The sequence below is a fragment of the Homarus americanus genome, unplaced genomic scaffold (genome assembly GCF_018991925.1).
Source record: "Homarus americanus isolate GMGI-L3 unplaced genomic scaffold, GMGI_Hamer_2.0 scaffold1024, whole genome shotgun sequence".
In the NCBI taxonomy this organism is placed as follows: Eukaryota; Metazoa; Arthropoda; class Malacostraca; order Decapoda; family Nephropidae; genus Homarus; species Homarus americanus.
In genome coordinates this window covers 1,591,866-1,616,231 of record NW_024715228.1, presented here as the reverse complement: position 1 = coordinate 1,616,231, position 24,366 = coordinate 1,591,866, and the positions used below count along the sequence as shown (strand labels likewise).

The 24,366-nt window shown below is 36.8% G+C and overlaps 1 protein-coding gene across 2 annotated transcripts; it reads left to right on the top strand.

Annotated features, from left to right (window-relative positions):
• The first annotated feature begins 907 nt into the window (after window positions 1-907).
• On the top strand, window positions 908-23,166 carry LOC121855456 (CXXC-type zinc finger protein 1-like). Of its 2 annotated transcripts, XM_042350395.1 has the most exons (13): window positions 908-999; window positions 3,546-3,620; window positions 5,772-5,902; window positions 7,967-8,057; window positions 8,766-8,964; window positions 11,617-11,786; window positions 13,322-13,576; window positions 14,031-14,240; window positions 14,643-14,780; window positions 16,243-16,410; window positions 17,898-18,056; window positions 18,372-18,509; window positions 19,517-23,166. In XM_042350395.1, exons 1-13 carry the CDS (start codon window positions 991-993, stop codon window positions 20,054-20,056), a joined length of 2,283 nt encoding a protein of 760 aa, XP_042206329.1. In that variant the 5' UTR covers window positions 908-990; the 3' UTR covers window positions 20,057-23,166. The 2 variants fall into 2 exon arrangements, with proteins under 2 accessions (XP_042206329.1, XP_042206338.1); XM_042350404.1 differs by lacking the exon at window positions 3,546-3,620 and having other exon boundaries at window positions 931-999.
• Window positions 23,167-24,366: the final 1,200 nt, after the last annotated feature.

Here is a 24,366-nt window from a genome sequence, read left to right as displayed (position 1 = left end):
GACGGGCAAGGGGGGACCTAGTTGAGGTTTATAAGCATCTCAGGGGGCACTACTCAGTTGAGTGTCCTTACTTGGAGCTGGCGGACGCTCGCCCCACAAGGGGTCACAGCTCAAGATTGAAGAAGCCGCAAGTCCAGAAAACCGTGAGGGCAAACATTTTCGGAGTGAGGGTTGTAAACTCTTGGAACAATCTACCAGAGAATGTTGTGACGGCACCGAGTGTGAGCTCTTTCAAGAGAAGACTTGACCAACACTGGAGCGGGTTCAGGTACATTCAGGAGCTGTTGCATGCCCAGTATTTGCCAACAGTGCGTGACAGAGACGTGACCGATCGCCCGGGCGGCTAGCGAGCCGATCAGTGGCGAAGAGGATAAAAGTAAAAGTAATCCCTAGAGATCTCCTGCCCCCCAGGTGGATTACCTATTTCCAGCCTAAATTAAGGCTGGTGATATAAATCTAACATTGGTTTGGAAAAAGAGTTGTGGATGAGTGGAAAAAATTATCAAATACCATCATTAACTCAAACTTGCTGGGTAGCTTCAAATATAGGTTGGATAGGGTGTAAACGAGCCTGCCTCGTATGGGTTTAACAATATACGATCCACTAAGAAATCAAGGTTTATATAAATTATACAAATAGGTTCATAAATTTCTGAATATATGCTCTGAATTTTCAATAAAATCCTAAGGTAAATATAATTTATTGAAAATCCTAACCACCACGAGTACATGTTTCATATTGAAAATAACTAAAGCAAAGGTTGCACATGAAAGCTTTACAGTCTTTTTAATTGAGTAAATTATTTAGTTGTATACATAATATAAACAAACGAATTACAGACAGTAAATTGTTGTATATTTTGTATGTAATATTGATTCTTCTCTTGGAACTAATTTGTTGTGAAGATAACGAGGTTCTTTATTGTAAACAAACAATCAACCGTAACTGGAGGTTGTGTTTCCTTGGGCCTCTACATAAAGCTTTAAAACATGTCTAAGGTGGGTGTGCACATTAAAGGTCATGTTGTATACGTGTCCAGTAATATTAGTGGTAGTAACTTAATGCTGTAAACTGATGCCTTGAAGACTTTCCTAATAGAAGGTTAGGATGACTCTATTAACACCACGTAATCTACAGGTTTCACACAACTTAAGTCGAGAGTTAAGATATTATCCCTAACATGGTGATTCTTATTTCCAAGTGGCTATTAATTTGTAATATCAATACTATAATATACCATCATCCCCTGCTTCCCTCGGTGTAACGTTAGTCTGTTTTATGCGATTTTTACCATCTTTTAAATAATCAGGTTAGGTTAAGTTACGTTAAATTGCATAAAACAGTCGATGTTACATGTAGTATGTATTCTCTTCTCTCACACTGGGAGTTGACAATTAGGGTAATCATGTAGGACTAACCTGCGAGTGAAATTGATTGAAAACAATTACTAAAAACCGCCGGATTTTCATTGTTATATTATAGTGGACACTGTTGTAGTTTTTGGAAATATGTTAAAAAAATGGATATTTTTAAAATAAACGCTACTTAACATTTGTGGGTATGAAGAACAGACCTAACCAACCAAACCAAACAAACCTACCTAACCTTACTTAACTTCTCCGGTATTTTAAACAGAAAGATTTAGGAGTAATGATAAGTAGGAATCTTAAACCAAGTAAACAATGTGTATTTGCTCGAAACAAGGTTAATAGAGTACTTGGGTTCATACAAAGGAGTGTTGGTTACAAGACTAGAGAGGTCATCCTAAAACTATATCTTGCACTTGTGAGACCTCACTTGGATTACGCAGTTCAATTCTGGTCATCGTATTACAGAATGGATATAGAATCCTTGGAAAGAATTCAGAGGTGAATGACAAGACTAATCCCGAGCATTAGGAACCTTGAGTACAGAGACAGGTTAAAGCATCTTAATTTGCACTCCCTCGAGAGACGTAGAGTGAGGGGCGATATGATAGAAGTGTATAAATGGAAGTCAGAGCTGAACAAAGGGGACATTACAAAGGTACTCAAACTATCCAATCAGGAACGAACTCGTAAGAATGGTTTTAAATTGGAAAAATTTAGATTTAGGCGCGAAATAGGTAAACACTGGTTTGGAAATAGAGTAGTGGATGAGTGGAACAAGTTACCAAATATCATTAACTCGAATATGCTGGATAGCTTCAAACATAGGTTGGGTGGATATATGAGCAATAGGGGTTGGGTGTAAATGGGACTGCCCAGTATGGGCCAATAGGCCCGCCGCAGTTTCCTCCATTCTCATGTTCTTATATGGTGATATTTATGGCATTTTCTGGACGTGAGATGAAATGGTCGCATCGGCGCTATGCACCCTTGGGGGGTTAGTCCTATAGTATATTAACCACAATATGTATTTATTTTGAAATTAGGTTAAGGTATATTTAGAGTTGTCACTTTGATTAATTATTTGCTTTCTTTGGGATTTATATAAAAATGTTAGACTAGAAATGGTGGCAGAGCAGGTAAAACTAATATGAACTGTTAATATTGTACAGTAATCCATCTAGTGTTTTTCGCGGGAATTACGTTCCTGAAACCCTCGCGAATAGCCAAAACCGCGAATACTCTTTTAGGAATCACTGTACCTGTGGCCACCAAACAGCTCAGGTAGGTCATGCACTTAACCACGCCATGCTCTCCACTCACGGCCCAGTGGTCACACTGATCACTGATGCACTGTACTGGCATTTACTAACATCATTATTTGAAACTAATCATATTGTAGTATAATAATGGAAAAGTGTAAACACAGTTATATACCAAAAATTTTTATTTACAAGTAAATAAAATTTTTTATATTTCACTGAGGTTGGCAACACCCGCATTGCCAGCCTCTCCCTGCTGTCCCGGCGTCTGCCCGCCCTCACGCAGTCACACCAGCCAGTCAGTCCTCTTCCACCCACATTCCTCCACTTGAAGACTTGTATTCTGACAAAAGACACAAATGATTTGCCAGTCTTCACCACATCTCGAGCCATAGCTCACACCACCTCTGAGCTTGTCCAATAAAACTGCTTTTTCCGTTAAGGTCATCACTATTCTTGATCTCTTGGTCACTTTAGAGTCTTTGCTAGTAATATTTGCCTTTGATGAGGTTGGCTTATGTCCCGGAGCCACATGAAATGCACTTGGGAGGACAAAAAGAAGAGGTAATCACAGTAGCGTTCACAGTACGGTAGGCACATGTGGACTGAGGCTTCTCGGAGCAGCGGGTGTCTGAGGCGGGACAGGGTGGCTTCTGTTTGCCGCACCACACGAGGGAATATAAAAAATGGCGCAGTTACAGTTTTTTTAGTCTTGAATATTTGAAACTTTATGGTTCAAGGTTTGTTTGCAACCAGTTAGCAGCTTAATGACTGTATTCTTGCTAGCCCTCTGGGTGAAATTGTTGCTTTATTCCTCTTTGAATGAGTTTTTAGAGATCTAGAGATATTTCTTACAGAAGAGACCATTCTGATCTTTTGAGTGTCATGATCTCTAATAACAATTTCTTATTTCAGGGGAAACTTTCCTGTAGAAATAGTGGAGATGGACTTCACAATGGTCCCTTCCCTCCTCACACTCAACGTAGGGAGGTGAGTCTTTGAACTATATGTTCTGAAGTTGAATTGTTTTGTCTTCTTAAGCACATCACTTCACTGGGTCAGCGCCAGGCTGTTTCTGAAGTTCTTATCACAGATTCAGACTTTTTGTCTTAGGTATGTAGCTATTAGTTTACAAGCATGGGAGCCCGACTGTGGTTCATCTTTCACTTTGTCAGGTGAAGGCAGTTCACAAATTCCTGGAGATACTCGCACACCTTATTTGGTAATCCTTGTAATTCTATGTTACTCTAGGATGGAGGTTACAAGAGCGTGGAATCTAATGATAATGTTCCTCAGACAAATGATATGTTTTATATATGCATTAATCAGTGTGTTCAGAACTGAAGAGGCAGTGTATCGGTCTTTATTGACTGATCCCTCAATGAATATACTATTGTATTGGCATGAACTCTGTGGCACTAGGGAGTCTTTAAGGTTGAATTTCTGTATTTATAATGTACCTTGATCAGGCAAGTGAGTATTGTAGTCTTATTTTCTGTGTGAGGTATAATGCTAAACAAGGTCTTATTGGTGCCTCATGCTTCCCTATTCTAGCTTACTGTGACCCCTATACATAGGTTCCTCAAGAATAGCATTAAGTTAGAAATCAGGGATTGATTTTGAAATTGTAATTCCTAACTGAGCCAGGACCAGGTGACTCGGATCTCCTTCCTTCTCCCATTGTGATGGCGGCCTGTGGTGTAGTGGTCAGCATGCTCTTCTCACACGTGAGTGGTTCTGGGTTTGATACCTGAGCAGGGTGAAACTTTGGGCAAATTTCTTTATGTCATTTGCCCCTGTTTACCCAGCAGTATTAGGAAACCTGAATGTTGGTTGATTTATGGATCATAGTCTGTGATAGTGGTTAGCCAGTGCAGTTTGCAAGTTGTCTGGTCTTCTTTGATTATTCTTTGACAATGGGTCATGCACCTTATTAATTTAGGTTGTGGTTGTGGTGTTGCCAACAGATTCTACACCTTAAACAAATTCACACCTAGTGCTGGCCTAGGGCTGGCCATTCTAAAACACAAGGGGGCAACTGTATATTAAAGTATATTGTGATGGCTGAGCGGGCTGGAACTAAGGCAGATGATCCTGGTTTTTTGTTTTGTGACTGAGCGAAACATGAGATGCATATTTATATGATGGCCTAGACTTTCAGCCTTCTCATTAGAGGGGATACTGCCATACCAAGTTCTGCTTCTCCTTTTGAGGTTAGGGGAGTTAATTTATTTTAAAAATTATAGTTGAATTTTAGATTCGAGTTACAAGAATAGACTTGTTGCTTACACATGAGTCACCTGTTCCCTGTTTGGTAAGAAAATGGTATAATAGGATCATTCCCTTATATCTCCATAATTACAGAGAATTGCTGGAAATTATGGAATTTGGAAAACCGACAAGGGGTCCACTATCAGAATTTGTTAAAGATCATTTAAAAGTTCAAATAGGTCATAATGACATTAATTTGTCATGCTGCTTCATACATTTGTTGAAGTTGGCAGAACACACATGGATGTTGACAAAAGTGTTTTATCCTAAATCAACAAAGTACTTTATGTGAAAGGTAAACATGTGTGTCAGTTTTCTACCCTTAGGTGGTCATTATGACTGGCAGACAAAAGACAGAAACATCTTTGTTCTATTGACTTAGGTTACCAAACCCAACAATGGCACAAAAGTTTACTGTACTATTGTTATATTATTTTATCTGTCAGCACGTGTTGCCTCATGATAACCACTGGCAACCTGCATATACTGTATTGGCCCATGGTAACCATCCAACACACACAAAGCAGTTCAACTACTACACACTCAAGTATAAACAGACAAAATAGTTATGCTTCCTACATGTAACAGTGTGGACCCGATTCCATGTCAACATTAATCAACAGGAAACACAAGGTATCCAGTCACTGCACCCAAATTAGAACATATATAAAATTAGGTACCTGTACTGTATACAGTATACTGTACAGTACTGTATATTGTACAGTAGTTGGAAAAAAATTAAATGTTAAGAAATATTGATTATTCATCCATATTCAGTTGCATCAGGAATAAATTTTCTTCAATAATTTATTGATTAAGGTAGATCCTATCCTTTTGTTCATAAATCTACAGTATCTCTCTTGTCAACAGTCGGAGATTGCCCGTCAGTTCGACCTTCCTGAGCGTCAGAGCAAACTGAACACTATGCTGCGTGAAGAAGGACTAAAGGATGAACAGGTTTATTGTGTGTGTCGCACAGCTGATGTTTCCAGGTTTATGATGTAAGTGTAAATGGTGATGTTAACTGTATGTTTTTATTTTACTTAAATCCTGACTCGGGCATTTGGGAGCATCCTTATGTCAATTGGTCAATGGTCTGAGTTGTGTATAGTTTATAAAGGAGATAGATGTGGAAGTTGCACCCATGTCCAACCCTCCTTCTCACAGAGAGGAGATACAGTACACTTGGCTTCTGTGTCATTGTCCTTCCATCTATGAGGAGATACCTTTTGTTTTCTGTTTCAATTTATTTTGGGTGAGTACTTATTTGGTGATGTTCCTTAATGATTTATATATACTAGTATAGTAGAACGTTGATATAATGCGATAGTTCCAAGAGAGGTCGCTATAAACCATAAACCAAATTCGCACTAAATTGAAGTGTTGCTTCAATGGAATAATTTAGTTTGGTACTTGAGAGAAACACAAAACACTTAAAAGACTGAGAGTCTACCCAGATGCACCTCAGCCCATCTCCTAGAATAAACAAAACATTGTTTTTTGCAGTATTATGTTAAAACAAACACTCATAAATCAACACAGCTAAAATTAAGGGATTCGAAATGGTCTGTTTACTGGCTGGGAAGATGGGGTGGAGGTGAGGTGATATGTTTGACAGCTGATGCCAAGGTCTAGTGCTTATTTATTTATCTTTACTTAAGAGTGTCTTTTAAGTTTTTCTCTTTATAAAATGTCACTGAACTGACATGGGAGAATATAATTAACATTGCTGGAATTCTTGTAAAATAGAGAATAATTTGAATATAAGCATGCTATAGCTCGCATTAGACATACAAATTTTAGTTCTAATTTAAGAATTTTACTACAAAGAGCAAAAAATTTTATCTCTTGTGCAAAATACCTGTATATGACGTTTATATTCAAATTATTCGCTGTCTTGCAAGGATTCCAGCAATACAAATTATATTCTCCTAACTTTAATCTGTGATATTATATAAGATAAAAACTTTAAGCCTAAAACACCAAACCCTGGCTGGGAAGTGACAGTGACATGCTTGACAGTTGGAGCTGAAGGTCTAGTGAAGTATTTATTTGTTTATTTATGTCCTTTAGCTTAAGTTTATGTTTTTTACTTATAAAATGTCACAGAAATGACCGGGGAGAATATAGTTTACAGTGCTGGAATTCTTATAAGATAGTGATTAATTTGAATATGAACATGCTATAGTTTGCACTAGACAAAATTTTTAGTAATCATTTAGTACATTATTTTGAGTACATGTACAGTACAGCTTTGCCCTTAGGACAGTGTAGCGTGCCCAGAGAAACATTAGGCACAAAATTATAAATATGATGCACCAGATTGACTCGCGCAAAATAGGAAAGATTCGCTTTAAATTAAAACATTGTCCTAAATTGTGGGTTTCGCTTTATATCAGTAATCGTAAATTGAATCGCTTTAAATCGACGTTCCACCGTATTGGCTATACGTACAGTTACTCCCCGACTTACAACCTACTCGACTTACGACCACCTGGACATCCGACCTCCACAGTCGTACCAAAATTTTGTCAAATTATGTATTTTCAAGTCTCAACGTCAGTGATTGCGCTGTGTACTGCCAAAAAAATTTTTGTAATTCACTTTAAAATGGCTGGCAAGCTTAAAAGTGAGTGTTTTGTGGTGCTGAGAAGAAAAAGAGAGACCCATTTTAGATTTTCTTTGTATTATTTAAGCATTTTCGACTTACGACCATTTCGACTTACGACCTGGATTTGGGTCCCTAACCCCATCGTAAGTCGGGGAGGAGCTGTACAATACTGGTAAATGATATAAGTGTCCTAAGGGCTTAAATCAAACATGTGTAAAACACGAGTTACCTGTACTGTACTTGGTATCAAAATTTTTCATTCTATGTTAAAGGGTTAGATAGAGGAAAGATTTCTGCCTTCATGGTGTTCTTAAATTTCATTGCAAACACCATATTGTGTGAAGTAGAATATTCAAATAAATTCTTTTATTGATTTTTTTATATTATAAAGTGTAACAATAAGTGGGGGTAAAAAAATCTTGGAAAATAATGTGATACCAACTCTTATTTACAGTGGATGTGACAAGTGTGAGGAATGGTACCATGGAGACTGCATCAACGTCACCGAGACTGAAGCCAACAAGATTAAAAAATTCTTCTGTCAGGTGAGTAACCTTTTTCTGTAGATTTATACAAAGATTCTTCTAGTAACCAGATCAATTGAGATATGCTTACTGTCCTCTTTTATATTTGAGTCATCATACAGTTGACAGGACAGTGGATTGGGTGATGTATGTTCTGTGTTAACAAGTTAATGGAATGACCCCTTGAGTTTACAGGAGCCCTCCACTTGTGTATCTGGACACCATTCCATAAATACAATGAAGCTGAAAAAATCTTTGGTTTAGTTTCCATTGGTTCCAAGCTTTAGTGAGGAAACTTATAAGTTCATGTTTATTTATTAAAATGTTTTCCTGGATAGGTCCCTCACTTGAGGCTTAACCCAGAGCTAGGAATTTTGGATTCCCTCCCTCGTATTAGGTATCATGGATGTCATCTGGAATGAAAGGGTTGATGCCTTACAATTTTAATGTCTGACCTGGATGAAGGTAGAATTGTGTGTCAGTTGATGTGACACTCACAACTCAATGCTGCCTTCTGATGATGATGACTTGTTTCTAAGATTCCTTTTTTGTGAGTTACATGCAACAGGGAAGTGTAATTAATTCACAAATTAATCCCAGTCTCTGGTATTTAATGCTTAATGTGTGTTTATAGCCCAGGACTTGGCCATAATCCACTGGTTGTCTGTATCTTGGTTCGACCTTGAAATAGGATTTGAGGATTGCTCCTTAATTGTTCTTCACTTACAGAAATGCAGACTAAAGGAACCTTCACTTGAAATCCAATATAAACAAAAGAAGCCACACCACCACAACCACAATGATAGCAAACACCACAAGGACAAAGACAAGAAAGATGGAGAGAAGAAGGAGAAGGAGAAAAAAGACAAAGAAAGAAGAGAAAAGGAGAGAAGAGATAAAGAGAAGCACAAACATGACAAGCATTCAAGTAATAATTTCTATTTTTCCCACTCTGTATGGTTATAATGGTTTTCAACAGAATTTAAGTGATAGAATTTCTGCAAGAAAACTTAACCCAGCTCAACTTATGCTAGTTAGGTTGGCACTTATCACTTGTCTTGCCTCACATCCCTCAAAACAACCCATTCTCCAAAACACTTCTTCTGCTTCCACCTGGCTGACTGATGAGCTCCTATTTGCTACCTTAATTATAACATTGTCTCCGTCTTGTCTTCTCATGGAGGCATACAATAATAAGTTTCCTTGGATGTCCTGCAGCCCCTATTCTTTTCATTTAACCAAATTATTTTTAATTGTCCTGTCTGCAAAAGTAACCTAGTGTGGCTTCAGCATGCATTTCACTTCTTGTATCTTCTCTTCTTAATTCATTCCTGTTGCACGTACAGGGAGTGTCTTTCTTAATGTACATCATGCGTTTCTGAAAACTGGGTGTAGTGTATGTTAAGCTGACATTGACCATAGTTTCCTTGTTAGCGTGAGTTCAAGGCTCATGTTTTATATCCACAAGTTAATTCTAGTCTCAGGATAGTTGTATATTTCTACATTTCACTAATGGACGTCAAGGTTAATTTTGTGACACTTTTCAGTTTGTTTTGTGTTCTCTTCATTGAAGGGAATTCCCAGGTATTAAAATCTTCTAGACTTCTTCAATATCTTATTCTCAAGGACGATGTTACATTCAGTTGTGTTTCTGGATAAAATTTTAATATTTCTTTCCTTGCTCTAATTTCATCTATTGCAATAACTGTATCATCTGCATAGACAAGTGTTAGTTCATCTTCTATATTTTGGTAGATTTCCTTCATATATTTACCCAAGAAGAAGAAACTGTAAACAGTAGTGGACCACTGGACCAATCCTATCCTTTAATTCTACAGTCACTGTCTTCATAAGTACTGCACAGTACTTTTATTGGTTCTTATAAGTTTCCATGTCAAATTCTAAACTCTCAAGGGTCTCCTAAATTCTGACCTTGGCACCCTATCAAAAGTCTCAAATTATATAATGGGAGTCAATGAGAAAATGTACATCGATTTATGTAATTTACAAGTTTTTTCAGGAGCATAACCCTCTTGTAAATTGGTAATACCTGTATAAGTACTCCGGAGCTGCTGATTTCGAATATATGGTCCACAATTCGATTGCGTGGTAATTAGTGGCCGTAATGACCCTTGGAAATTTTAATTACATTTTTCAATGCTAATTACTTGCCAACTATGGGTTTCCAAAGTACAATTTTGGTGTTAATGTGTTATTCTGTAAGTACTTAATTAGTTAAACCCCTTAAATTTCAATTCTGTGAAAAAAGGATATTTTGGGCGAAAAATTACCAAGGGTTAAGGCTTACCTATTCGACAGTTTTGGCCCAAAAATTAGATTTTGTTGAAAATCACATAGTTACATGAGTAGGCTGAGATAGACCAAGATGGAGGATGTTTTAGCACTTACTTTAGAAACTTTGTGTTTTGTGTTTACAAAGTTGACTCTTAGAAATAGAAAATTAATGGGAAAACTAGACTTGCTACTCTGTATAGACCAGCTGATACTGTACAGTATAATGTAAATTGCCTGCTTTGAGGTTAACTTGGAGAATGTTGTAAATCAGCAGTTCAAGATACACAAGTACAGTACTTTCATATATGTCTTATACAGTGATCCCTCGGTTAACGAGCGCCTCGGTTAACGAGATTTCGGTTAACGATTTACCTTCCATAAGATTCTTAACTTCGGTTAACGAGCAATCCCTCGATTAACGAGTTTTTTACGAGCTGACTTCAACATGTATTCGCTTGCATTTGGCGGTCCACCAGCTGTAGTATTAGTCCGCCAATACAGTAATCGGTTTTAGGGCTTAAATTCCTTACTATTTTAGTAAATATCAAGAAGTTTATACTATTCAATAAATTTAAAAGTTTAATATTAACTTTTTTAGTCATTTTAACAATTATTGAACATAATTGAAGGTAAAGAAACTAGTTTCTGGCATGCCATCCAGCCTGTTAACACACCAGACAGGCGTTAGTCTCTCTCTGTTTTCAGGGGAGGTAACATCTTGCTTGAGACTCTCTTCAACTAAGCGCTTTTTTTCTGTGTTTCCAAGCAAATTATTGGTCATTTTGAAATTTATTTTACATATTGATAATATATAATGCAGTGCAGTGTTGATTTAAAGAAAATAATCTTGAATTACACCAAGAGAACTAAAATTTTATGGGTGAAATGGTGCCATGGGGTGACTTCTCTTCCACCCCAATGCCTTCTCTTCTCCTTCTCCTCCACCCCCATTCTAATTCCCATCATCATCATCATCCAGGAGCCTTCTACATACACACCTCAAAGTAAGTGTACTTTTCTACCTTTTTTGTTGAATTTAGGCAATTTTCGGTGAGCTGGAACCAATTACCCAAAAACCCATTGAAACAATGGTTTCGGTTAACGAGCAACCTGCTGGAACGGATTGTGCTCGTTAACTGAGGGACCACTGTATTGTTAGCCTGAATATTCCTCTTTACATCCAAATCATGATTGTACAGTATTTGCAAATGCTTTGTCAAATATAATTTGTTTCTTTTCGTGTTATCATTGTAACCAAATTACTGTACATTAATCTTGTGTGCAGCCTCAAAAAGCAAGAACAGTAGAAGCAGCAGCAGTCATCGATGTGGTGAATGTGAGGCTTGTTACCAGCAAGAAGATTGTGGCCGTTGTGAGAATTGTAAAGACATGCCCAAATTTGGTGGCCCACACAAACTTCGACAAAAATGCAAGAAAAGGCAGTGCCACAACTTTGTGAGTTTTTTCCACTTTGATAAGTAATATAACATAAGTCTCATCTATGTAAAAAGATGGCAGACTGCCTCTCTTCATATAGGGTCTTGCCTACTTCTTCATATTAGTTATAGTGGGTTTAACCAGTTTAGTTTTTCCAGTTTATGTTTTTTTTAGTAGGATAAGCATAATCTCCGCTCATCCTGTTAGTGATGCTGTCTGCTATCTCATATAGTAAAGGGGATCTTGGTCTCCTGCTTTGATGGGATGCATATTAAGTCAATAAGGAGTGATTAATCTGTTCTAGTTTCTCCATGACATAAGAAAATAACTCGAGGTTAATATCTTGTGTTGTTAATAACAGGAAACAGGGTTCGTCTAAATCCCTTCCCTTGTAGAAATTTTTAAGAAAAGTCTTCCATTATTGATTATTATGTTCCAGTCATACAGTATGGGACCCTGGAGCTTTAGAATTTAAACCTCCCAGACTTGCCAGTTACAGAGTGCTCATTCCTGGCTCAGCTATAGAATGAGATTTCAGTATAAATCCCCTATTAATAACAAAGTTGGAACAAGGTGAACTAGAACTCTCACTTCCCCTTATGGATTTATCGTGGAGTTCAGCAGGACCGAGTCTTATTTACTGGAAAATCCAAGATGGCCAATGATGGACCAAGTTGTCGGTAGTACAGCAGTAGCATGTTTACTTCTCACAACTGTGTCTTGGGCTTAATCTCCACTTGAATTAGATGTGTAAGATGGGTGCTGTCCAGTGTGACCTTACTGAACATCACAGGTTCTCTCGAGGTACACTGGTTTCTGTTTGCTTGTTGTGCTAGATCCATGGATAATCTCACTGGACTAGGGAGATAAGATACTGTAGTAAAAACTGATAAAGCCACTTTCTTTGAATATAATCTTCACTCAGTAAGAAAACAAAAAACTCCATTGATTTTGCTTGGTTAGCGCCCAACCTTCAATGTTTATATTCATCTCCAAGACTCCTCATTATGGGTTATGAGTTGTGAAGGGAGAGTTATACTATTTGTTTAATTAGTGTCAGCTATCAGTGTTTGGGGCTAGCCTAGGTTACAATCCTTAACCTTGAGTGTGGTTGACAAGTTTCCTTTTCCTGACACGGTATAAAATGAGATTTTCAGGATGAGACCACCATTTTTTTACTCGCATATAGTACTGTATTTCTTTTCACTAGCATTTACTGTATATTCTACAGAACTTCTTTCAACAAACTCCTGTGTTTTAGTCAGTCACACGGGCATTACATATCCATTTGTCATAACAACTGGTGGAGTTCTCTGGCAGATATTTGTACTATTGTACTATCAAATAGCTAGATGCATTATTTGGGAAGGTTCTGCAGGCACCACCTCACCCTGAGATTATTGAATAAGTAAATTAAAAGTGTGTACAGTACCTGTCATATATCGTCATTGATTTATTTTTTTATTTTTCTCTTTTTTACATACTATTAAGTGAGTGTATGTAGAGTTTGTGGACAAGTTTAAATTTAAAGATATTTGTATTTATTTTTGAAGGTACATCTTGCTCAGAAGTCCAACAAAAATAACACCAGTGCCAATAAGAAACATAGAGAATATGAACCAGAGAAGCCACTGAAACCTCCACAGAAGAAGAGTGACTCTGGAGACGAGTACGTGACTGTCCTCAAAGATAAGAATGAATGCAGTGATGAGGACATGTTGGAGCTGAGTAAGAAACTTATCAAAGATCCTGTCATTATGGAGTGCATCAAACCCAAGGAGAAAGAGCCAAAGTCACATAGCCGAAAAGTAAGTTTTTCTCATAATTTCATCAGTTCATCATATAAGGTAGCTAATACTCACAGCCGCTAGCACTGAGTGTGATTAATAGTCCGTTAGGAAACTAGTTGGAAACAGTTATTAGTTTTGTGTTACAGAAGCAGTATTTTCTTTTGTTCTTTTTTAAGCCTTTTCCCATCAAGCAGAAGGTGGCCAGCCCCCAAATTTTATAAAGCCTATAAGTATTGATCAAAATATGATTAGAGAATATTTATTTGTACAGTATTGTCTTAACACTTTCGGCACTGTAATTTATCTTTACTTAATGGCTGAGTTAGCTGATGGCCGACCTTTTCTGACCTGATAATAAATGTATATCACACATGTTGGAGAATTTTCAAGCTTAGCTTAACACAGCCAGTGACCAGTTGTTGGTCATTCTTGTTTTTCAATTACTTGATTGAGATAATTTCAACATCTACAGAGGAAAGATCAGAACAGCGGAGCCAGAAAAAGAAAAGGTCGTCATGAATCAGATTCCTCAGACACAGATTCTGATGGAGGCTTCCTCAAGGGTGAATCTGCCACCCAAACTCAGTGCTTCGGACCTCAGTGCATAAAGGCAGCTCTGCCCAGTAGCAAGTATTGCAGTGATGAGTGCGGACTAAAGCTGGCAGAAGCAAGAATATACTCGGTAAGAAGTTTATGTTGTATTTTACCTTTATTGAGCACATTGTTATGTTTGTTACCTCTTATATACCCTAATTAATTTATAATGATGTTCATCTGTTTACTAATTTTCTTTTTTACTTCATCTTTATTGTCCCCTCATTGCAGCATTCTTATTAAATTCAAATGCCATCATCTGAATCCTCCACTTTATTTCTTCTTTATTTGCAGTGCAAAAATATCAGTAGTCATATTGTTCTTGTTTTCAATTTGTTCCTTTTAATGCAAATTGTATACCTATACTATTTTTATTTAAACCATTGATTTTTCTTTTTTGTGTAAATTTTATATCAATTTTAAAGTGAAAGTGGGTTCTATAGGCATGACTGTCCCTTATTTAAATTTGAATTGTTTGATGTTTTACCAGGTACTGCCACAACGTATACAGGAATGGAAGATGAGTGAATGTGTGGCTGAAAATCGTGATATTCGACAGTTGGAAAAGATAAGACGACAGCAGTTGGAGGCAAGAGAGGTGCTTCAGCAGCTGGATCAACGCCATTTGGTACATTCAAATTCTTTTTATTTATTTTTATTTTTTACTATTTTTATTATTATTTTTTTTTTTTACAGGGATCAGCCCACCCGGGCACAGGTCACTGACCCACATTGGGGCCTGGGGGGCAAAAATGTAATAATAATAATAATAATAATAATAATAATAATAATAATAATAATAATAATAATGTAATAATAATAATAATAATAATTCACAATAAATAATAAATTTAATAAATAATACAAAATTTAAAAATAAATAATAAAATAATAATGATAATAATATAAACAACACTGTAATAACAACAATAAAAATAATAATAAAGAACATTAAGAAATACAAAAATGAAAAAAAAAAGATCAAGAGTGAGAAATTATATACCCTGTACTGTATGTATGTTGTGTTGTCAATAGTAAGAGAAACAATTGAGACCCTGCAATTGTGTGTAAATGAGGCAGAAAGTCAGATCAGCAACCTGGGACTTGATCACAATTTTGGTGATGCCATATGGCATCAGGGTCTACCATTAGGCAATACATTATGCTTCCAATTTCTTCCCAGGCGGTAGTACCTCCCTGTTTGGTAGCTGCCATCAGGCATGTTGAAACTAAGTTTTACACAGGGATGCCCTTCCTCATGCCAAAGCACAGGATGGGAACAGCTGGCAAGGCAGAATCTCAACTCCCTGGTGTAATCTAAAACTACCCACACTGTGCCTCTCAAAATTACATATAAAGAAACTACTATATTCAATAATTGCTTATGACTTACCAATATTTTAACGAATTATCACAGTACATTGTACAATATATATCCATAAAATTATCATAATTATTTTAAACAGTTTTTCCAGTTCTTAGGAAAAAGTGGAGTCTCATGCACTACCATACCCAGGCACTGTTGTTGACACTTTGAATTTGTTTAATTAGGCACTTTAGTGTACAACATATAATAAATAAGGCTGTAATACTGTATACCCTGGGTCAGAAGTTCACTCCCTCCAAAATAAAAGCAGTATTAACCACAAACAAGATAAAACAGCACACTCACACCAGATGAGAGTCAGGGTGAGTAAGTTCGGAGACTCATTCTTGTGACTCGGCTCCACCACAGGGAGCAAACTTTTGCCTGCAATTGTACATACCGGTACAGTAGGGTAAAAATGACAATATTAGATAATATCTCGGCAGTTTCTGGATCCAAGCCCACATTTTCCCTTCACTTAATGGATTTGAAGTTGTTTGGTTTCATAATTGTATGACCCCTTGCAACCCACTTAAAGATGATGGTTTACTGTAGAGAACAAGCTGATTACATTAATTTTGAGTTTGGAGAGGAAGGTATCATATGAAGGGAGTGAATGCAGTATAGAATGACATTAGAGACCTGGGAATATATTTTTTATATTGTATAGTTTGCCATAGACTGATAAATATGGTAATGGGTGTGTTTGTTCTTATTTTTCCAGGAGTTAGACAGGTTACTTGAGCGTGGGAAAAAAGCAGAGATTGACCCCCATGCAGATGACGGGGGTGAAGAGGAAGGCGGAGATGGTGTGTATATCTATTGCGTTACTTGTGGTCATGAAGTGCAAGCCAGACGAGCAATACGGCATATGGCAAACTGCTTCAATAAGGTTAGTTAATGCTTTAATATATTATTGTTGATCCTCCATGCCCAAGTCAGCTTTAAATGTAGGAAACAGATGCTTAATATCAGCATCATACTTTCAGTGAGGGACAATAAGTGTTACTGTTTTAGTCCATTTGAGATACGATACAGGTTTTTTTCATATGATTTATTCCCTTAACCTGTAGTGTATTAATGCTCTTGCTGATAATGAGCTTTACCTCTTTGTATTTCTGTAGTATGTATGATTATTATAATTTACCCTCAACCTTCAACCATAGTGATTGGAACTACACCATTGGCGGGTTTATTTTCCCATTGTAACAGTTAATAAAACGGCCAAAGTAACATGGCATGCACCAGGTTTGTCCATATTATAATCCCTTTTTTTATTGTTCCAACTTCTTATTTTGAAAGTACTAAGTTCTTGAGTCTACTTCCTTGTTCTAGGATTTTTTTAGGCTTATCCACATGGTACTCAGTATTAATCTCAGGACCACAGACTCATTCCTTGGTAGTGGTATACCATTCACCTAATTTTTTGATCACCCCTTGTACTATATATGCTGTACAGTATTGTGTTATACTAAATTGTTCTTAACTGCGAAATGGATAAATTTATATGTGTGAAAATTATAGCATATACAGCATAATGTTATGTTTATTTATCTTGTGAGTGATGTCGAGTTCTTGCAAAAAAAAGTCTTGTCTTTTATTTGTCTGTAAATGGGTCTGATATGAGTGAGAAATGACAGGTGTGTGGGGGGGACCATTGCTGGCTGATAGCTAAGCAGAGGTGCTGCCACTACAGTACTACGGTCTTCACTCATATTTGTCTCTTTTTTCAGGATCATAAGCACTGTCATATTTCTCTAATGAGTCATCTGAAAGATTATCATCACTTTCTGAGTAATTTTTAAACTGATATTCACTATCAGAAGTGTCGAATGATGCCATGACTACAAAGAATAAAGCATATCCAATCCACAGAAAACACAAGAGACTACTAGCCACCTGCATGGGATCAACTACACTTTTCATAAACACTTATAATTTGTCAAGGAGGTAGCATGAAAAATGGGTGCAGGATGATTTTCGGGACATTTTATTTCGTCAGTATTTCCCTAGACTTTGTTGACATCATGGAAGAGTGTTGCCACTACATGGTGTAAAAATAAGGCCCAGACCTTGATTTTACGTTCCATCTGAAAACATTCGCTTCTTAGCGTGATACATGCTCTCATGGTCATCTGTCACAATGTGATTTGAACGCTTGTGCATGCAGTGCCCGTGTACCACATAACAATATTTTGGTAAAGAAGGGATTAATTATCAACCATTTGAGTGTTGTCAATTGTCACTTTATATCCAGGTAATTAACCTCTTCTATATATTAACTTGTAAACACCTTTTGCCTTCCTTTTCCACATCACTACATGACTAATTATAAATAGAGTATAAGGTTTTAATATTTTTCTTTTCTATCAATTATAGTTGGAGAGTCAAACAACCTTTGGTTCTATGTACAAGACACGAATAGAGGGCAACAATATGTTCTGTGACTTCTACAACCCCAGCAGCCTCACCTATTGTAAGAGGTTACGTGTTATGTGCCCGGAGCACACCAAAGCCCCAACTGTATCTGACTCAGAGGTAACATAAAGCCTGTTGCTGGAGTTATATCTTGATTATTACATAGAATGTAAAATGACACATGATTTACTGAGTGCCTTCTCAAAATCAAGTGTTATTTTCTATCTTCATTGATATATAATATTAATGCCTATGTGAATAAGGTCCTGAAACTATAATTCTTGTTAAATATATGGCAGTTTTGCACAGTTTCACTAGCAAGCTGTTGGAATATAAAGCTAAAGAAACCCAGATATGCTAAGGTTTATTATTCACTTCTAAATAGATTAACAATAGAGATAAGGATTTGACTACAAATAATCATACTTGTTTCAGGTGTGTGGAGCTCCTCTGACCTCCAATGTGTTTGACGAGACTGGGGAAATTTGCCTTGCACCAAAAAAGAAATGTCTTCGTCACTACTGCTGGGAAAAGCTACGGCGGGCTGAAATAGACATGGAAAGAGTTAGACAGGTAACATTCATAGCCACAATCCTAACCCCTCTTTTTCCAAAGGTCCGTTTCACCATCTGTGATGTCCAGGAGCATAAACCCATGGGTGGTGAAGCTTTGTATGTGTATATCCTATACAGTCATCCTAGCATTATAGAAAGGATACATTCTTGTAAAGTTGCCCGTTAAGTGAAATTCATGAACTCAAACTTAATTTTCATATTTAACGTACTTCTATTATCACCGTAAGACATAATAAAACCACATTTAAGAATGTAATAAACCTTTTTAATCACATATTTAATTAAAATTAATTATTTGAAAATATTTTATTAATAAAGCACAGAATACCTGAAGTCAACTTACCAGAAACTATGTTGATCAGTGTGTGAGATGGTAACACAAGTTAGGTAGTGGAAAGGGAGTTACTGTATTGTTTTAGGAGGGAGCCGGGCTGACAGTCTGCCTCACCTCACCTGCATCAAACCACCTTAACACTTCCAGTTTTACATTAAAGGTGCAGGTGTTGGCTTGACTGGCTCCTTTAAGACTACTGCTGCCACTTGTACTTTCCAGACCTGTTGAACAAGAGTGAAACTGCTCAGTCTTCAGTAAAATATATATGAAGACCAAGTGAGTGTACTCAATTCAAATAAGCCAAGTCAACTGTGTGTTTACAACAAACATACTGGACAAGTACCAGTATGAAATCACTGATAAACAGAGTATCAAATCCATGCTAAAACAAAGAGTTAAAAAAAATATTGTTTGAGCAAAATATTGTGTTTCAAATTTATCCCCATTTCTATATGATTGAATTTTCATGGCTTATGGTGGACTTATCAGTTGTACTGTAATTTACAAATTGCATATGTGCAATGTAGATATCAGTAATGTATGGGATGGCTGTATTTTATTTTATTTGTACCTTATTTATGTTTTTCTCTTCCTTGTTCTAATACTGTATTGTAGAATATGGAATAAAAATGATGAACATTATACAATATATGGAATTATTTTCTTTATAGTGGTTGAAGCTTGATGAACTATTGGAGCAGGAGCGCCTCGTGCGCCAAGCCATGACCAACCGTGCTGGTGTTTTGGGTCTCATGCTTCACTCCACATATGACCATGCATTAGCAGAAAAACTGCAGCAGTCACAGCAGTATCACCAGAATGACCACCAGTACCATTCAGGTCATAAATATCAACGAACAACCAGTAGCAATATTCCAGAAAAAAGCAGTAACAGCACAAGCCAACCCAAGACCCAGCAGCAACGCCAGCACTCATCACACCGGTACACTAACGATCACCACTACCACAGTGAACTGCAGCACCACCAGAGCGACCATCAGTACCACAACAGCAATCGTAAACACCACCACAGCGACCATCAGTACCACAACAGTGAACGTAAACACCACCACAGTGATCACCAGTACCACAATAGTGAACGTAAACACCACAGTGACCACCAGTACCACTCTAACCGTGAACGAAAGTACCAGGTAGACCACAAGTACCACAGTGACCATCAGTATTATTCTAGTAAGAAGCACAAATAAAATAGTAACACCTTCTTGTACCATCATTGGTTCTCTACATTACCCTTGATGAAGTATGTTATGAAGCATCAAAGGTCAGAGAAGTTTCTGGTGTCGTGTGTTAAGAGAATACCGGCACAATACACTTGTAAGAATATGAACAAAAGGTTTTCAATTTTATTAAATGCTCTATTGCACTACAACACTTGGTGGTATTTAGAAGGACCTTCCAGTGGCTCTATAAAGAGAAGTGATAGTGAAGTATTAGTGTACCTTACAATATTTAAAGTGTTGTGTTTTATAACATGGAGTGCAGCATCACAAGTAAAAGTCTATTTTAGTAATAATGATAACTCTTATTTCCATATTGTAAATATTATAAGTCCTTTTGTAAAATCATGTTATATTTCTTCCAGTACTTCTTTATACAAATAATTTATAATTTACCCTATTAGTGAACCACTGGAATTAATTCTTTTTTATTGAAAATGTAAAAATATTTTTATGTGCATATTTAAGTCCAAGTATATTTTGACAGTGCAGTGCTAGCCAATATTTTAAAATCAGAAGATATACACGATTATTTATTATATGTATACTTTAGTATGAATACTGTATATGGTACATCGGGAGGTTTTTCTTAAAGAAGTATTAAAGGTTTCATACATATAACATCATGTACAAAGTGTATAATACTAGACCTCCTTTGGATTTTATTTTATAATGTTTATTACCTTCCAACACCCATGTTCTCTTACCTGATTGAAGGCCAAGTTAATGCCAGTTTTAATGAGTGGCATTACAATATCAACCTTCTTATGTTATGGAGCAAGTCACTCACATTTTCCTGGACTGCGTGAAATTTTCCAACGTGAGCAAACAATATATTGTATTTCCATTTCTCATATATTTGGACCGACTCTTTCTCTCACTTCATGGCATCTCATCCATACCAGAGTTAACTGTCATACAAGTTCAATGTATAAAATCCAGCAGCCTCGGGACCAACACCAAACTGGGCTTTTTTTGTGTGGGAGCGGGGGATTCTGCACAATAAGATAAATTATTATCTTAGGCTTATTTAAAGCATTAATAATTTGTATTTAATGTATATAAATATTAATTATTTTTTAATAACTACAAGCAGACCCCATCTTTTTTTTTAAATAAAAAATTCATAAGTAAAACAAATTTTCTAACTGACTTCCATTATATAATAGTACTGTACTCAACATACATTCCTATGAAAAAATTATTTCCCAAAAAATTGCTAAAATTACACTAAAGGCCTCTTTAAGGACATTTGTTATAAAAAATATTAACAATGGTTTTCAGAATTTGTCAATTTCCGGTTTTCTTTCACTACTCAACCACTGCCTTTGACAATTGGTTAAACATACAGTACTGTACTATGAGATACAAAACAGCCTTTTCCTCCATTTATATCCAGATATGTACAGGAGACCCTTAAATATTGTGATTTTATCCTTCATGGTTTTGACTACTTGCAGGTAACTTCTCTATACATCAATTTATATACTGTATATTGTGGAGGATAATTTTGACCATTCTTAGGGTGGGGGTAGGGGGGGGAATTGGAAAGTGGGACACTCCCAGATGCTTGTGTCAGCTCTTTAACATCTTCCAATAATACAGGAACAGTTCTTGCAGGTTTGACTCGGGCCTATCAAGGTATCACGTGAATTAGCATGGTGGTGAAAATGTATGGTTTTCCCACATTCCTGGTTTCCTGACAACTGGATTTTAACCATAGAACCTGTGTACAGGCATGACAGTACTGTGCCAAATACATGTACTGCACTGTAGAGATGCATTTGTGATACCACTACAGCTTACCTACAAGTGATACATGAGAGCTTTATTGAATACTGTACTGGTTATAACACTAAAATGATGCTGTGCACATTATGAATACTGTACATTAACATATTTTATACCATAATTAAAAAGATTAATTTATAATAATAATGGGAATCAATAAATAATACAGTACTGAAGAAGTTACCAGTATACAGTACAAGGTATTCAGTCAGAGTTTGCATTAGACTTGACTACCATTGGCTGTCATCCCTAATATGACTAATTTCCTACATGGAGCCCAACTGGCTCTCCATCTACTCTTACAAAATACTCCTTGAGCAACTTGTCTTAGTTGCTGTTAACGAAGTGGTGGATTGGGCAAAAGCCCTTATCTTGTTTGCATTCTTGAGAAGGGTTGAGGTAGCCAAACCCAAGCAACTACAGCATCACCATTAATCTGATGCTCACTTGCCCCCACACATCTTATGACCAGCATTTTTAACTTTACACTGGTGCATTTCCTTGACTGGGTGGTCATATACCCAGCAATATCATCTGCAGGTCTTTTTTTAATATTCTGGGTCAAAAGTAAAATTAATTAAAACAAGCTACTGTAATCCTACAGGAGGAAGCTTTCAAAATTGGCAAAGGTGGGAGCTGATCAGCTAAATAGTACATTAATCAGTGTGTGCCACTCATTCGTTGCATGCACGGTTTGGAGAAAATTGAGTGTCACATGGTCTTGTGGAGCTTTTGAACCACTTTTCAGTCTTTATATAATTATAATGAAATGGTAACCCAAGAGGTATGCTTGTACTGTATATCTCGATATGATCTGCAACACACCCTTAGATAATGTCTCATTTCCTATTGTAAATAAATCTCTGAAACTTTGATCTTCAAGTTATCACCATTATCATGTTGTCACCTTCACCGTTCAGGTGCAGAGACTCATCAGGCTATGTACTGGAGCATCTAGTTTTGGTCATGGGGAAAGAATTTACATAATTGTATTGTACAAGTACTGATATGTCTTGTAATTCTGGTCATGGATTATGGACAACTACCCAGTACATAATTTCTCAACTGGATCTGGTCAGGGGGTCATGGGTAGTGTTTCAAACAAGAATAATCAACATCAACTTCAAAAGTTATGTTAACTCATGAACTGTACCATAAACAAGTACAGTATGGTGTTGCCATGTATTTTTTTATACAGAATGACATTTTGTAATGTACTCAAATTGGTTATAAGAATTCTTGGATTGTAATACAGTACAGTACAGTATATTATTATATATGTTTTATAATATGTTTGTCATTATACCAAAATTATTTTCATCATTATCATGTATAGTCTGCATTGGATTTATTTTATTTTCCTTAAATTTTCTGTTCAACAATTAATAGTAAAAATGTGTAAAGTACAAGTGATAAAGACTGGTTTTGTAGTAACATTCTTTATACCTTGATTAATTGTGTTACTGGATGTTTGGACCCAAATTCTGGAACGGTGGCAATATCGACAATATATAGTACCTAGATTTTGCCATGGCTTTTGACAGCGTACCACATGAAAGGCTGAAAATTAAATTGGAAGGGTACTGGATTCAGGGAAGTGACTCCTCAATTAGGTTGCCCCTTGAGATGCTTATACTCCTCAATTAGGTCGCCCCTTGAGATGCTTATACTCCTCAATTAGGTCGCCCCTTGCCCGTCTGTAGTATAAGCTAGGCAAGTTCAGGCACTCCAGTCTCTCAGGGTAGTTGAGGTGCCGAAGTGCAGGCACCAGTCTGGTGGTCCTCCTTTGAACATTTTCAACCAACTGACAGCCCCTAGCATATCTCAGGGACCAGATGGGGTGACAGTACTCCTGATGGGGAAGCACTTCACTCTTGAAGATCGTTACAACCTTCTTATAAGACCTAATAATTTATTTGCCTGATTTACATTCTCACAATGACCCGCGAACTTCAGACCCTTGTCAACATACACACTTAGGTCCTACTCACATTGTTTCAAATAGTGCAGTTTCTTCATCACGTTGGGACATACGATACGGGTCCTTACCATTGGTGCGCCCCAGGTGCATCCTCTTACACTTTGTGACATTGCTTCTCAGCAGCCATTTCTTCGACCATTCTTGGAGCTCACAGAGATCCTTTTGCAGCTCTTCACAGTCTGGTTCTCGATTTCCCGAAATAATTTTGCGTCATCCACAAACATTTGTATAGAGGAGTGTACAATGTCAAGCATGTCATTTATTGGGCCCGTTGTTTGCTTGTGGTTCAGTGTGGATGAAGTTACTACATATAAGCATAAAATTCACTTCAATACAACCCTATGAGTTATAAATCCTTTTATACAATTTTTATTTTATTAAGCATGTTACAGTGAAGTAACAGTTGGCAATTATTGGTGGTTATAATCCAAGAAAATGACCAACTTTTAAAAGTTTTTTCCATTGATATTACATGTGTAACATCCATTTACACATCCTTGAGAGTACT